Raw genomic sequence first — 16,970 nt, 5'->3', positions numbered from 1 at the left:
GCCACTGGGAGATCTCACCTCTTCAGGCGGATGGAGCATAGGTTCCCTGGCCCCAGTAATCTTATTTTCACTATGGATGTCCTGTCTCTATACACCTCAATTCCCCTCCAGGAAGGCCTCCGTATCTCTCTGGACACCAGACCCAGCCAGTTCCCCTCCACCACCACTCTCCTCCATCTGGTGGAACTTGTCTTCACTCTTAATAATTTCTCCTTCAGCTCCTCCAACTTCCTTCAAACAACAGGTGTAGCCATGGGCACTTGCATGGGTCTCTATCTCTGGAGACAGCTTATCTACTGATGTCTATATTAAACCCAGCTGGACTATAACTCTTCCCATCCTGTTACTTGTGAAAACACCATTCCCTTCTCTCAATTCCTCCGTCTCCTATCTGCTCTCAGGGTGAGGCTTTTCATTCCAGCGTGGGGGAGATGTCCTCCTTTTTCAAAGAAAGGGGCTTCCCTTCCACCACCATCAACGCCGCCCTCAACCACATCTCTTCCATCTCGCGCAGGTCTGTCCTCAGCCCATCCTCCTGCCACCCCGCCACGGATAGGTTTCCTCTCGTCTTCACCTACCACCCCAGCAGCCTTCGTGTCCAGCACATGATTCTCCACAGCTTCCGCCATCTCTAACAGGGTCCCACCACAAAGCACCTTTCCCTCCTCCCACCCCCCACTTTTTGCTTTCCGCAGGGATCGGTCCCTGCGCAACTCCCTTGTCTATTCATCCCTCTCCACTGATCTCCCTCCTGGCACTTATCCTTGCAAGTGGAACAAGTGCTACACCTGCCCCTACACCTCCTCCCTCACTACTATTTAGGGCCCCAAACGGTCCTTCCAGGTGAGGCACCACTTCACCTGTGAGTCTGTTGGGGCCATTTACTGTGTTCAGTGCTCACGGTGTGGCCTCCTGTATATTGGTGAGACCTGACAGAGAGTGGGAAACTGCTTCACCGAGCTCCATCAGCCAGAAGATGTGGGATCTCCCAGTGGCCACCCAGTTTAATTCCACTTACCATTCCCATTCTAATATGTCTATCCAGGGCTTCCTCCACTGTTGTGATGAGGCCACACTTAGATTGGAGGAACAACACCTTGTATTCTGTTTGGGTAGCCTCCAACCTGATGGCACGAACATCAATTTGTCAAACCTCTGGTAATACCACTCCCCCCCCCCACCCTTCACCATTCCCCATTCCCTTTTCCCTTTTTCACCTTATCTCCTTGCCTACCCATCGCCACCCTCTGGTGCTCCTCCCCTTTTTCTTTCTTCCATGGCCTTCTGTCTCTTTCACCAGTCAACTTCGGGGCTCTTTACTTCATCCCTCCCCCTCCAGATTTCACCGATCGCCTTGTGATTCTTCCTCCCCTCCCCCCACCGTTTAAATCTACTTCCTCAGCTTTTTTCACATCCTGCTGAAGGGTCTCGGCTCGAAAGGTCAACTGTACTCTTTTTCATAGATGCTGTCTGGCTTGCGGAGTTCCTCCCACATTTTGTGTGCGATGCACAAAACAAGAGATTCTCCAGCCCTGCGGTCACAAGCAATTTAATATTCTATATCTAAATAATATTGTTCATTAAATATTACTTACACCTGTAGACGTTCAGATTCCTACCATTTGGCATATTTAGATTTAAATTTAAATAGTCTCTGATCGGATGGTTGTGAAAAATATCTTTGCAGAATACATTTTTAACTGTAAAGTAATTAAATTTGCACAAAAACAAGTGGATGTCCCCTGTGGTAGAATAGGTGAACATGAACTGTCCCAAACAATGGCCTCATATTTAGATTAAGTCAGCCACTCTCCACAATCGTAGTTTTTGGAAGATAAGTATAATATTTAAAGTTATTTTTTGTTTTCTTATTTATTGTATTCAAATAACACTACTTTGTAAAAAATATATAAAAATCTGATACTGATGGAGTTAAGTCCATGACCCTTAGGGGTCCCTATAAAAGGGCTGCGAACGTTGGCCTTAGTCTATGGCCCAAATAAGCAGAATCTGCAGATTCCCCAACAGAAGCATTAACCATCTTGGAGCCCACAGGTTGGGAAAAATTGTCCTCGGTCCCACCTTCTTACTCACCTTCTGCGACCCAGATATGGTACGTTTAATGGAGGTGCGTTTGAAGGAGCCACTCATTTGTTTGAGAGAACTGGATAACATCTCTTTCAGCCGCCTCTCTACCTGTCCATGCCTGGTGACATCTCCAAGGCTGTTGGGAATCACTCTGTGGCTGGATGTATCCCACACAGCAAGCAAGGGTAAGAGATCACAGCATGCAGCTGTGCGCAAGTGATGTAGAGATAATGGTTCACAGAGCAATGGAACTGCTCCACTTTGTCCCACTAATCAGGTTAATGCAAAGCCTCAACATGCAGTGAAAGGATGGAGATTTAACAGATGGGATTGAACATAAATCTGCTTTACACAGTGGATAATTCATAATAATGCAGGGGGCAGATGGAAATAATGTAGAAGACAGAAAATAAGTTTTTGTATTATAGATGCTGAGAGTCCAAATTGACCAATCTTCACAAAATAATCAGGACAACTTTTGAAGCAATTTATGACTGCTGCAAACGGTTGCAAAAACTTTCCTATTGTCAGTATTCAAATGATAGCAAACCTCTGTAATCTGCTTAGACACATAAACCTCAGTGATCTGAGCACAGTGCAATTCAACATTAACTTGTAGCAGATATTACCTCCATGAGTGACCCTAAACTCACTTCCCCCACTGCCACCATGTTTAACAGCCAAATGAGTCTAATCCCACACCCACACCACTATGCTTACTGCTATTCTCCCCTGCACTATTTAATATTACGGCCAACTAATCATTGATCTTTCCAAAGCTTGTGAATTGTGATGGAATGAGTATTCACTGCTTATAGAATCTCATAGGTATCCCTTAATTTGGGAATAATCCACAAATTGCTGGAATGTTCTCTATATTACACAGCCATTCCAAATTGAATCAATAGCAGATGCTCTGGGTCTTATTAAGAGTCAATCTCACTTTTCACAATCTCAGCTGCCAGCATAGTTGTGAATTGGTAGTAACTTGGCAATTCCTTCTCTCATTAAAGGGATGCTCCTTGGAAATTTACTTTGGACTTCTCCAGCAGCTAATGACTTGGATAACAGAATAGAAACCAAATTTGCCGCTAACATCTCGGGAGTCTCTGCAATTTGTTTAATTGGGTCTGGAAAGTTACAAAGCCAAATGAGGAACTCAGCAGACAAAAAGCATGTTCTAAAGGCATTTAGGACAAATATCAGACAGGGCATTAAGTCTAGGAGGTGGTACATTATGTTGCAGTTGTGTATTTATTTGTTTAAGGAAAACCTCAAGGCATTCTGCAAGTATGTGAAGAGCAAGAGGATAAGATGTGAGCGAATAGGACCAATAAAGTGTGACAGTGGAAAAAGTGTGTATGAAATCAGAGGAGACAGCAGAGGTACTTAATGTATACTTTGCTTCAGTATTCACTACAGAAAAAGATCTTGGCGATTGTAGGGATGACTTACAGCAGACTGAAAAGCTTGGGCATGTAGATATTAAGAAAGAGGATGTGCTGGAGCTTTTGGAAAGCATCAAATTGGATAAATCACCGGGACCGGACAAGATGTACCCCAGGCTACTGTGGGAGGCGAGGGAGGAAATTGCTGAGCCTCTAGCAATGATCCTTGCATCATCAATGGGGACAGGAGAGGTTCCGGAGGTTTGGAGGGTTGTGGATAGACAATAGACAATAGGTGCAGAAGTAGACCATTCAGCCCTTCGAGCCTGCACCGTCATTCTGAGATCATGGCTGATCATCTACTATCAATACCTGGTTCCTGCTTTGTCCCCATAACCCTTGATTCCCCTATCCATAAGATACCTATCTAGCTCCTTCTTGAAAGCATCCAGAGAATTGGCCTCCACTGCCTTCCGAGGCAGCGTGTTCCACACCTCCACAACTCTCTGGGAGAAGAAGTTCCTCCTCAACTCTGTCCTAAATGACCTACCCCTTCTTCTTAAACCATGCCCTCTGGTACTGGACTCTCCCAGCATCTGGAACATATTTCCTGCCTCTATCTTGTCCAATCCCTTAAGAATCTTATATGTCTCAATCAGATCTCCCCTCAATCTCCTTAATTCCAGCGTGTACAAGCCCAGTCTCTCTAACCTCTCTGCGTAAGACAGTCCGGACATCCCAGGAATTAACCTAGTGAACCTACACTGCACCTCCTCCACAGCCAGGATGTCCTTCCTTAACCCTGGAGACCAAAACTGCAAACAATACTCCAGGTGTGGTCTCACCAGGGCCCTGTACAAATGCAAAAGGATTTCCTTGCTCTTGTACTCAATTCCCTTTGTAATAAAGGCCAACATTCCATTAGCCTTCTTCACTGCCTGCTGCACTTGCTCATTCACCTTCAGAGACTGATGAACAAGCACTCCTAGATCTCTTTGTATTTCTCCCTTACCTAACTCCACACCATTCAGATAATAATCTGCCTTCCTGTTCTTGCTCCCAAAGTGAATAACCTCACACTTATTCACATTAAACGCCATCTGCTAAGTTTCTGCCCACTCACCCAGCCTATCCAAGTCACCTTGAATTTTCCTAACATCCTCATTACGTCACACTGCCACCCAGCTTAGTATCATCAGCAAACTTGATGTTATTCACAATGCCTTCCTCTAAACCATTGACGTAAATCGTAAACAGCTGTGGTCCCAATACCGAGCCCTGTGGCACCCCACTAGTCACCACCTGCCATTCCGAGCAACACCCATTCACTGCTACTCTTTGCTTTCTATCTGCCAACCAGTTTTCTATCCATGTCAATATCCTCCCCGCAATGCCATGAGCTCTGATTTTACCCGCCAATCTCCTATGTGATACCTTATCGAATGCCTTCTGAAAGTCAAGGTACACCACATCCACTGGATCTCCCGCGTCTATCTTCCTGGCTACATCCTCGAAAAACTCCAATAGATTAGTCAAGCATGATTTGCCCTTGGTAAATCCATGCTGGCTCGGCCCAATCCTATCACTGCTTGATATGCTGCTACTTCATCTTTAATAATGGACTCTAGCATCTTCCCCACTACTGATGTTAGGCTAACAGAGCGATAGTTCTCTGTTTTCTCCCTCCCTCCTTTCTTAAAAAGTGGGATAACATTAGCCATTCGCCAATCCTCAGGAACTGATCCTGAATCTAAGGAACATTGGAAAATGATCACCAATGCATCTGCAATTTCCAGAGCCACCTCCTTTAGTACCCTAGGATGCAGACCATCTGGACCTGGGGATTTGTTAGCCTTCAGTCCCATCAGTCTACTCATCACCGTTTCCTTCCTAATGTCAATCTGTTTCAGTTCCTCTGATTCAAGAAAGGGAGTAGAGATAGCCCAGGAAATTATAGACGAGTGAGTCTTACTTCAGTTGATGGAGAAGATTCTGAGAGGCTGGATTTACCAACGTTTGGAGATGCATAATATGATTAGGAATAGTCAGCATGACTTCCTGAAAGGCAGGTTGTGCCTTACGAGACTGACTGAATTTTTTTAAGTATGTGACTAAACACATCGATGAAGGTAGAGCAACAGATGTAGTGTATATGGATTTCCGCAAGGCATTTGTTAAAGTACCCCATGCAAGGCTTATTGAGAAAGTATGGAGGCATGGGACCTAAGGGGACATTGCTTTGTGGATCCTTGTGACCACAGAAGGCAAAAAGTGTTTGTAGCTGGGCCATATTCTGCATGGAGGTCAGTGACCAGTGATATGTGTCATGTACCCTGTGACGAGAATAAAGAACCAGCAGAGATAGAAAACACTTTGGAGTCCAGTATTGCTATTAACTAATAATATTTTTTAGTAACTATGCAATACAGTAATATAAATGTAGATAAATCAAATAGGTTAGCAATGATTATATGTAAGTAAGTATATCAGTAAGTGTGGAAATATATGTATGAAAACCAAGCTTCTTTAAGTCTAGGGTTAAAAAGATACAGTCTTACAATGATGAGTAAAGTTCAGTTCGTGGTATTGAGTTGAGTAGTGATGGAGAGAGAGAGAGGGAGAGATTTGAGTCTTCAGGTGAGCTGACGCCGTCGATCTTCTCATCGTCCTTTGAAATCCTTTAAAAGTCACCAACTGTGACTTTAACAAAGGGGACCGGTTTTTTGTGGTGGAGCTATCACCCAGGCGAGTGTGGACACATGGACAACTCCCCACCAGTCAACCCCTTTCCTTTTCACTGCAAGAGCGACTGATCGATCCGCCTGATTGATCCTCCAAAACCTACTTTTTCTGCAGGCACAACAATACTCATTCAGTGTCTAAAACATGTGTCTGAGGTCTATCATCTGACCTCCTATTTTATCTTCCCGTGCTGAGCACCAACTGACACTCAAATAACTTCTCCTTCTCTTCTCTGTGTAAGAAATGCACAACTAGGCGACTGTCCTTGAGAAGTATCAACACCCTGTGAGCAGTCTTCATCTCGCTCTGTCTTTTATAAACAAGCTGTTGGTGTTAAATAACTCTCTCTCTCTTTTCAAAAGCACAGTTAATAGGGATAAACAAGTACAGTGCATAGGGGTAATTCAGGATTCCGCCACATATGCCTCAGTGATCTGTCCTGGGATTCCTACTCTTTGTGATTTTTATATATGACCTGGATGAAGAAGTGGAGGGATGGGTTAGTAAATCTGATGATGACACAAAGGTTGGAGGTGTTGTGGATAGTGTGGAGGGCTGTCAGTGGTTACAATGGGACATAAGACAAAGGAGCAGAAGTCGGCCATTCGGCTCATCAAGTCTGCTTCACCACTTTATTATGAGCTGATCCATTCTCCCATTTAGTCCCACTGCCCCGCCTTCTCACCATAACCTTTGATGCCCTGGCTACTCAGACACCTGTCAATCTCTGCCTTAGATAGGATGCTGAGCTGAGATGTGGCAGATGGAATACAACCCAGATAAGGTGGCTCATTCTGGTAGGTCAAATATGGTGTGTGGGGGGTGTGGTTAGTACGGGGGTGTTAGTGTGGGAGAGTTGGTGTGGAGGGGTGGATAGTGTGATGGTGTTGGTGTGGGGGGGTGTACTTGGTATGGGGGTGTTGGTGTGGGAGAGCTGGTGTGTGGGGGAGTTTGCTGCTGGAATTGTGTTGATGTGGATGATGTTAGTTTGTGGCTAGGATAGTGTAAGAGAGTTCGTGTGAGGGGTTGGTGTGAGAGGCTGCCTGGTGTGGGGAAGTTGGTGTGTGGGTGTTGGTGTGGGGATGTTAGTGTGTGGGTGGGTTGGTGTGTGGGTGTTGTGTGGGGATGTTGGCGTGTGGGTGTTGGTGTGGGTGGGTTGGTGTGTGGGTGTTGGTGTGGGTGGGTTGGTATGGGGTTTTGGTGTGTTGGTGGGTTGGTGTGTGGGTGGGTTGGTGTGGGTGAGATGGTGCCTGGATGTTGGTGTCTGGGTGGGTTGGTGTGTGGGTGGGTTCATGTGGGAGTTTGGCTTGAGGGTGTTTGCTGGTGTGTGGGTGGATTTGTATGGAGGTTTGGTGTGTGGGTGGGTTGGTGTGTGGGTGTTGGTGTGGGGGTTTGGTGTGAGGGTGTTTGTTGGTGTAGGGATGTTGGTGTGTGGGTGGGTTTGTGTGGGGCTTTGGTGTGTGGATGTTTGCATGGGTGGGCTGGTGTGCGGATGTTGGTGTGTGGGTGTTGGTGTGGGTGGGTTGGTGTGTGAGTGTTGGTGTGGGTGGGTTGATGTGTGGGTGTTGGTGTATGCATGTTGGTGTGGGTGGATTGATGTGTGGTGGGTTGGTGTGTGAGTTTTGGTGTGGGTGAGTTGGTGTGGGGGTGTTTGTTGGTGTGTGGCTGTTGGTGTGGGTGGGTTGGTGTGGGTGTTTGGTGTGAGGGTGTTTGTTGGTGTAGGGATGTTGGTGTGTGGGTGTGTTGGTGTGGGTGGGTTTGTGTGTGTGTGGGTTTGTATGTGGGTGTTGGTGAGGGTGAGTTGGTGTGTGGGTGGGTTGGTGTGTGGGGTTGGTGTGTGGGTGTGTGGGCGTTAGTGTGTGAGTTTTGGTGTGGGTGGGTTGGTATGTGGGGGTGTTGGTGTGTGGGTGTAGGTGTGGGTGTTGGTGTGTTGATGTTGGTGTGGATGCATTGGTGTGTGGGTGTTGGTGTGTGGGTGTTGGTGTGTTGATGTTGGTGTGGATGCATTGGTGTGTGGGTGTTGGTGTGTGGGTGGGTTGGTGTTGGGCTGTTGGTGTGGGGGTTTGGCGTGAGGTTGTTTGTTGGTCTGTGGCTGTTGGTGTGTGGGTGGGTTGGTGTGGGGGTTTGGTATGTGGGAGGGTTGGTATGGGGATGTTGGTGTGTGGGTGGGTTGGTTTGAGAGTGTTGGTGTGTTTGTGGGATGGCATGTGGGTATAGGTGTGGGTGGGTTTGTGTGGGTGTGTTGGTGTGGATGCGTTGGTGTGTGCATGGGTAGGTATGTGGATATTGGTGTAAATAGGATGGTGTGTGGGTGTGTTAGTGTGCGGGTGGGCTGGTGCGTGGGTGTTGTTGTGGGTGGTTTGCTGCGTGGGTGGGTTGGTGTGGGGTTTTGGCGTGAGGGTGCTTGTTGGTGTTGTGACAGGAATATACATAGATTAAGATGTTAGCTGTCCTGTGGAATCAGCAGTTGGTCTGCCACCTGTCTTCAGGAGAGAGAGAGAGATAAGGAAAACAATGAGGCAGCATTTGGAGATGTGCAATGAAGGGACAGGAGAGAGAGCTGTCTAGGGCGGCTCCCTCTTTGAACCCTGAACTGTTTGAAGTGATGGACAGGCGATACCCCAGCAGGGGGATAAAAAGGGACAGGTTCGCTAAGGCAACACACACACGACACCCGAGGTAACGAGACCCTGGAAGCGGTGCGCCTCTCACAAGTCAGTGAGAAGCTTTTGGACGGCTGATCGCGGGATCAAGCCTTAGACGCTCAGGGTGGAAAGGCACGATCAGCGGGAACCTGGTGTGTGTCCACCCTTGCTTGGGTGCCAGGTTCAGCGCAGAGAAACAGTCGTATCTGGAAACGGAGGGGTCACGGTCGGTGACCTCAGATGACATCACAAAGGACTCACCCGACAGCTGACTGCAAAGGTCTGTGTGTGGAAGCTGTTTTTTAATACTCATTCGTTTTGCTCTCTCTCCTCCCCCCATACTGTCCATCTCCCACGGCAGCGATTACTGCGAACTGAACTGAACTTTGCGTCATTTTGAAACTGGTCATTTACCCCTAGACAACGATAGAGCTTGATTGATCCTGTTATCTTAATTCTGTGTACATGTATGTTTATCATTGCTGAACTGTTGCATTCATTATCCTTCTAATTAGAGTACTGTGTTGCTTGTTTCTTTAATAAAACTTTCTTAGTTCTAGTAATCCAGACTCCAACTGAGTGATCCATTTCTGCTGGTTTGGCAACCCAGTTACGGGGTACGTAACAGTGTGGATGCGTTGGTGTGTGGGTGGGCTGGTGTGTGGGTGGGTTGGTGTGAGAGTGTTGGTGTGTTTGTGGGATGGCGTGTGGGTATAGGTGTGGGTGGGTTTGTGTGGGTGTGTTGGTGTGGATCCGTTGGTGTGTGCGTGGGTTGGTATGTGGATATTGGTGTAAATGGGATGGTGTGTGGGTGGGTTGGTGTGCGGGTGGGCTGGTGTGTGGGTGTTGGTGTGGGTGGGTTGCTGTGTGGGTGGGTTGGTGTGAGGGTTTGGCGTGAGGGTGCTTGTTGGTGTAGAGATGTTGGTGTGAATGCGTTGGTGTGTGGGTGCGTTGGTGTGGATGTTGGTGTGTGGGTGAGTTGGTGTTGGGCTGTTGGCGTGGGAGTTTGGCGTGAGGCTGTTTGTTGGTGTGTGGCTGTTGGTATGTGGGAGAGTTGGTGGGATGTTGGTGTGTGGGTGGGTTGGTGTGGGGGTTTGGTGTGTGGGTGGGTTGGTGTGGGGGTTTGGTATGTGGGAGGGTTGGTATGGGGATGTTGGTGTGTGGGTGTTGGTGTGTGGGTGGGTTGGTGTGAGGGTGGGTTGGTGTGGGGGTTTGGTGTGGGGGTTTGGTGTGTGGGTTTGGTGTGTGGGTGGGATGGTGTGGAGGTTTGGTGTGTGGGAGGGTTGGTATGGAGATGTTGGTGTGTGAGTGTTGGTGTGTGGGTGGGTTGGTGTGTGGGTGGGTTGGTGTGAGGGTGTTGCTGTGAGGGTGTTGCTGTGAGGGTTTGGTGTGAGGGTTTGGTGTGTGGGTTTGGTGTGTGGGTTTGGTGTGTGGGTGGGTTGGTATGGGGATGTTGGTGTGTGGGTGGGTTGGTGTGTGGGTGTTGATGTGTGGGTGGGTTGGTGTGAGGGTGTTGGTGTGAGGGTGGGTTGGTGTGAGGGTGTCGGTGTGGGGGTTTGGTGTGTGGGTGTTGGTGTGTGGGTGTTGGTGTGTGGGTGTTGGTGTGTGGGTGTTGGTGTGTGGGTGGGTTGGTGTGAGGGTGTTGCTGTGAGGGTGTTGCTGTGAGGGTGCTGGTGTGAGGGTGCTGGTGTGAGGGTGCTGGTGTGAGGGTTTGGTGTGAGGGTTCGGTGTGTGGGTGGGTTGGTGTGGGAGGGTTGGTATGGGGATGTTGGTGTGTGGGTGTTGGTGTGTGGATGTTGGTGTGTGGGTGGGTTGGTGTGAGGGTGTTGGTGTGTTTGTGGGAAGGCGGGTGGGTTTGTGTGGGGGTTTTGTGTGAGGGTGCTTGATTGGTGTAGGGATGCTGGTGTGGATGAGTTGGTGTGTGGGTGGGTTGGTGTGTTGGTGGGTTGGTGTGGGGATGGGTTGGTGTGTGGTTGTGGGGTTGTTGTGTGGGTGGGTTGGTGTGGGGGTTTGGCGTGAGGGTGCTTGTTGGTGTAGAGATGTTGGTGTGGGTGGGTTGGTGTAGAGATGTTGGTGTGGGTGGGTTGGTGTGTGGGTGCGTTGGTGTGGATGTTGGTGTGTGGGTGGGTTGATGTTGGGCTGTTGGTGTGGGGGTTTGGCGTGAGGCTGTTTGTTGGTGTGTGGCTGTTGGTGTGTGGGAGGGTTGGTGGGGTGTTGGTGTGTGGGTGGGTTGTTGTGTGCATGTTAGTGTGCGGGTGGGTTGGTGTGAGGGTGGGTTGGTGTGAAGGTGTTGGTGTGTTTGTGGGATAGCGTGTAGGTGTAGGTGTGGGTGGGTTTGTGTGGGGGTTTGGTGTGAGGGTGCTTGATTAGTGTAGGGATGTTGGTGTGGATAGTTGATGTGTGCGTGGGTTGGTGTGTGGAGGTTGGTGTATGGGTGGTTTCGTGTGGGGGTGGGTTGGTTTGTGGGTGGGTTGGTCTGTGGGTGTGGGGATGCTGGTGTGTGGGTGGGTTGGTGTGGGGATGTTGGTGTGTGGGTGTTTGTGTGGGTGGGGGTTGACGTGTGCGTGGGTTGGTGTGTGGTGTTGGTGTGTTAGTGGTTTCGTGTGGGGGTGGGTTGGTGTGTGAGTGGGTTCGTGTCGGGGTGTGGGGATGTTGGTGTGAGGGTATTTGTTGGTGTAGGGATGTTGGTGTGTGGGTTGGCAACCATATTTCACCTGGTTGAACACTGAACCGGTCGGACAGGTCTGGCTCTTTGACCACTGTGTTGTGCCAAACCCCTCATATCCTCAATCATCTTTGAGGATATTCTGCAGAGTGTGAGGGGGGAAGTTGTGTGGGGTTGCGTGGGATAAATTGGTCTGACTGCTCCTGGGACTGGCCAAGGTGGCCAGTCAAGGTCCAGGCTGCGGGTAGTTCTTCTGAGTTCATTCTGAGTTGACTGCCTGCTCCCTTTCAGAGGATACGTCTATCCTCAGTCTCCATTTCTCACTGGAAGATCTGCAGACTACTGAATGGATTGCATCCTGGACAAGGAGGATGATTATTTGCTGTAAACATAGAAGTGTGGTTCTTTTTAAACAAAATAAATGCAAAGTAAGGCTTGGGGAGTAAAGCCAAAGAAAAGAAAGCAGGTTAAGTACAAGTTAAAACTCTCTCTAGACAGGGAGGGGTAACATGGAGTAAAGCTCCCTCCACTTTGCTCATAGTCTTGTGGGCAGTGTAGCTAGGTTAGAGCCACCTCAGTTCAATGGAGTACATCTTCCCACAGTGCAGTGACATTTTCCATGGTGAAACTCATTGCCATCTTGCTTTATGGCATCCATGGGGCTTGTCAGTTGTCATATCTACTAGGTGGATGGAGGACCAGCAGTGTGGGATCATGATTAACTGAGACAACTACAATTTGATTGTAGATCCATCCGCCATTTTCGTGCCACATCCCCTGTAAAAGAGTCAACTGAAAGCGCATTAAGAAAGGTACTGCACGATGCCACATCAGTGTTCAAGGATGGCATTGAAAAACTCACACATATCAAGGGTTAGTGTTAAATGAATATGCCACATCCAGGTTTTACAAAGCCTGCCTGGTTCCTTATACTATCTGTGATAAAGTACCCAGAGAGCTACCTACAGATGGAGATGGCAGAAGAGTCCAAATATTTCTTTTCATAAACGCTCATAAAGGGTTTTTTCGCTATAATAGGCTTATTTTTTGGAGTAGCATCTGCACCTACACTCCACAGAAAGCTATGGACCAGGTTCTGCAAGGCTGCTCAGGCACTCAATGTAACTTAGATGACGTCAATTGTCACCCATGAGGATGACAGAGAACATCTCCAAAATCTCAAAACAGTTAAAAAAGATTAGAAGATTTTGGGCTCACAGCACAGCACAACAAGTGTGAATTCTTTAAACCAAGCAAAACACTGTGGTCACACCTTCAACACACAAGTACACTGAGAGAAGTCAAGCAGTGGTGGATGCCCAAGGCCGAAGGAAGTGTTACAGTTACAGTCCTGGCTCCTGTCCTCCACCCCTTGAGCTCATTACTACAGATCAGGAAGAAATAGCAATGGACAAAGCAGTGTGAGCGTGGGTCATCCTCAAAAAAAGTTAAGGAAATGGTGACATCAGACACTGTATTCACACATTATGATCCATTTCATCCAGTGAAGCTTGCCTGTGATGCCTCACCTTTTGGTATAGGTGCAGACATGTCACATGTTACCTCATTGCCTTTGCATCATGTTCCTTCACCACTGCAGAGAAAAATTACGCACAGATTGACAGAGGCCTTGAGCCTGGTTTGGGGTGTAAAACATTTCAACCAGTACTTGTGTGAAAGAGAGTTTACCCTCATTACTGATCATCAACGACTTGTGTCCTTTTTCAATCCACAGAGGGGTGTTCCACTAACAGCAGCAGTACGAGTTTCTTGGAGGACACAATAACACATTGGAATTCAAGCTAATCGTGGAAACGCTGATGGGTTGTCCCTTTACCCCTGGAAAAGGAAACCCCAGAAAATTTTACAAAAGAGGAAACTCCTCTTGACGTATTCTACCTCATGCAAATTGAAAGTCTCCCTATTACTGAAAAGATGATCCAAAGGGAAACAAGAAAGGACCCCACACTGTCTCAGATCTACATGGCCACCTTAAATGGCTGGAATATACAGCAGAAACTTCAGTTCTCCCGTTTTTTTTTACCAGCACGAGAATGAACCTGCCCTTAGTGTTTTTTACAAGACGGTCCTATTGAGGGGTGATGGGAGACAGCGATACTCGAAGGGGGTTCCTTATGTCCAGTCTATTCTGCAATTTAGTTTTCGTTGCATTCACTGCAGAAATATGTTGGAAATGGAAGCAACGTTTTCAGTGCTTCCGTGTCTATCTCAGGATACTTAGCCTTGACTTTGATCCAGAATGCCGACAGAGATGTTATGTCAAACATACTTTTTAGCCCACCGTCATTTGCAAGCTCGAGGAGTTGATCTCCTTCCCACTCTGATATGGATGACGCATGCATAATGAGCTCGCGTGCATTTGAGCTCAAAAGTGGGCGTGACAGGGAATAAGGATAGGTGCAGCTGACTCATATCACCAAATCATATCGCTTCCTCGCGGCCTGGTAGCACATGCCTTGCGGCCTGGTACCGGTCCACAGCCCGGTGGTTGGGGACCGCTGATCTAGGCATGATCAAAATGAAAGTATTGGCTTGTACATTTGACTAGTGCCCTGCTAGATCAGCAGATCGAGCAGCTTACCATGCACTGTTCAGAATGCCAACATGTCCAGAAGATGCCAAGAGCATCTTGGAGAAGAAAGAAGAAAGGTGTCCTAAGCTGACAGAATCACTTCCTGCAGACTCAGGGTCAACTCCTACAACTACCACGGAAGAGGCCTAGAACCTGAGCATGCTTCACAGCCACAAGTCCCATCTGCCAAGCAGAGTGATTCCCCCCCACCACCCCCACCAACCTCCCATCAGGAAAGAGTAAGAAATCCTCCTTAGCAATTAAATCTTGAGGCCTGAATGGGGCAACTTAAAATTTACTATGCTGTGGTCTGCATAGTATACCATGTATATAGCTGAGATGTATTCTATACTGTATTGAGTTGGAGTTTATAGCTAAGCAGGGAGGAATGTTGTATATTTAAGATTTCAGAAATATTTGAGTAGTATTGTAAATATACTGTTTGATTAAGCATTGTTGTTCACATAATTACAGGTTATGTGCAAAAGTACATGAATGGCATACATCATTACATGTGCACACCTCTCTGAAGTCCCAGCTCTGTTTTTTTTCCACTTAGTTTTGTTTTGCAGTTACAATGCATAATACACTCCCTGCCCACAATGGTTAAAACCAGGCTGAGTGAAGCACAGATTCATCTGTCTTTTTCTACCAGATGAAGAAACTAGCCATGAACCACGTGGGACTGCAACAATGCAAGCGGATTAGCCACATTCATTAGTGTAAAAGTATTATTTAACTACAAATTTAAAACGATTATAATGCCTTTGGAATGAGGTCTTGAGCAGATGACTGGTTGGAATGAATTAGTTATCTCCTATTTTACTAAAAGTGAGGCTCTCCCAGAACCGCCATGCATGGTATCAGACTGTAATAGGCACGACAAAAGATAAAACAAATCCTGTTACAGTACAGTCCTGAAGAAGCGTCTCAGCCTGAAACATCAACTGTTTACTCTTTTCTATGGATGATGCCTGACCTGCTGAATTCCTCCTGCATTTTGTATGTATAGCATGTAACAGTACTAACTCATGGATAAAAACAAAAAATGCTGGAAATACTTAGTAGACAAGGCTACATCTCTGGACATACTCAGTAGACCAGGCAACGTCACTGGAAATAATCAGTAGACAAGAAGCATCTCTGGAAATGCTCAGCAGACGAGGCATTGTCTCTGTGAATACCCAACAAAACAGGGTACATCTCTGGAAATGCTCAGCAGACCAGGAGAATCTCTTGATATGCTCAGTAGATCAGGAGCATCTCTAGAAATACAGAGTAAACCAGCCAACATCTTTGGAATTAATCAGAAGACCTGCTACATACACAGTAGACTGGGCTACAGCTCTGGAAATGTTCAGTAGACCAGGAGCATTGCTAGAAATACTCAGTAGACCAAGCAGCATCTCTGGCAATACACACTAGCATGTCTAGAAATACTCAGTAGATGAGGCAGCATCTTTAGAAATACTCAGTAGACCAAGCTTCATCTCTGGAAATACCCAGTAGATCAAACAGCATATCTAGAAGTACTCAGTAGACCAAGCAGCATCTCTGGAAACACTCAGTACAGAGGAAACATCTCTAGCAATACTCAGTAGACCAGGCAACATCTGTGGTAATACTCATTAGACCAGGACCAGCTCCGACAGTACTCAGTAGACTAGGCCACATCTCTGGAAATACTCAGTTGACCAGGATACATCTCAGGAGATACTCAGTAGACCAGCAGTATCTCTGGAAACACTCAGTACACAGGAAACATCTCTGGAAATACTCAGTAGACCAGGCAACATTTTCAGAAACACGTAGGAGACCAGGCATCATCCCCACAAATATGCAGTACAGCAGGCAGCATCTCTGGAAATACTCAGTCGACCAGGCTGCATCTCAGGAAATACATAGTACACCAGGCTACCTTGGAGGAACATGAAGTGAGGCTACAGAAGTGCTGGGCTGCCTGAAAGCTGAAGGGTTAAAACTTTCCCTGGACATGCCATTTCTGGAAGACATCTGTCAACTATGTTAGGCACATAGTCGAATGGGATAGAGTAGCTATGGATCTGTCCAAGATAGAGGCGGTGACCACCTGGCCAAGGACCCAGACTGTGAGTGCTCTACGCTCATTCCTTGGATGTTGGTGTGTGGAGTGGTTGGTGTGGGGGTGGGTCGCTTTGTTCATGATGCTTCTTGCATTAAAATAGACACATCTCAAACCATCAGTCTGAGCGTGTCCCTTCTCTTGTCACCTGCCTCTTCTCCCTCTCGTACTGTCTCCATGCTTTCTCTATTTGTGAGCCTCCATCTCTTCAGTTCAGTTCCCGCCCCCCAGCAATTCTAGTTTAAACTCTCCCCAATTTCTTAGCAAACCTTCCCGCCAGGATATTGGTCCCCCTCGGATTGAAGTGCAACCCGTCCTTTTTGAACAAGTCATGCCTGCCCCAAAAGAGGCCCCAATGATCCAGAAATCTGAATCCCTGCCCCCACTCCAATCCCTCAGCCACTCACTCTATTCCTATACTAATCTCATCTTTCAGTTGGTGACTGTTCTTCAGTTTTTTTGTTTTACATAATGTGTGGCTTTACTGACAACATTGGAATGTTTCTAGTTTACAATGTAATAATTCTCTCCCACGAGACTACATTTATTCAACAGCACTTTAAAGATCAGTAGTTTCAACACTCTGTACAAATGTTGAATTTAGCAATAATATTTAGCATGAACAGAAAGTTGAAGAGGAGGAAATGAAGAAGGACTAGACTGTGCATGCCTTTGCTTTCAAGACAAACATCAAGAGTAATACGCCTGACATATTGTGTTATGTATAAACAAAAGGCAAAGGGTGGAA

General features: G+C 47.1%; 1 protein-coding gene across 1 annotated transcript in view; it reads right to left on the bottom strand.

Moving 5' to 3' along the window:
- Positions 1-629, bottom strand: part of LOC140212235 (transient receptor potential cation channel subfamily M member 1-like) — a 333,942-nt gene extending 333,313 nt beyond the window's left edge. The window contains exon 1 of the mRNA XM_072282961.1: positions 579-629. Coding sequence (XP_072139062.1) covers positions 579-629 — 51 coding nt within the window. The remainder of the gene's footprint in view (positions 1-578) is intronic.
- Positions 630-16,970: the final 16,341 nt, after the last annotated feature.

This window comes from Mobula birostris, chromosome 18 (assembly GCF_030028105.1).
Source record: "Mobula birostris isolate sMobBir1 chromosome 18, sMobBir1.hap1, whole genome shotgun sequence".
Classification (NCBI taxonomy): domain Eukaryota; kingdom Metazoa; phylum Chordata; class Chondrichthyes; order Myliobatiformes; family Myliobatidae; genus Mobula; species Mobula birostris.
Note: the sequence above shows the minus strand (reverse complement) of the source record. Positions and strands in the feature narration are given on the sequence as shown.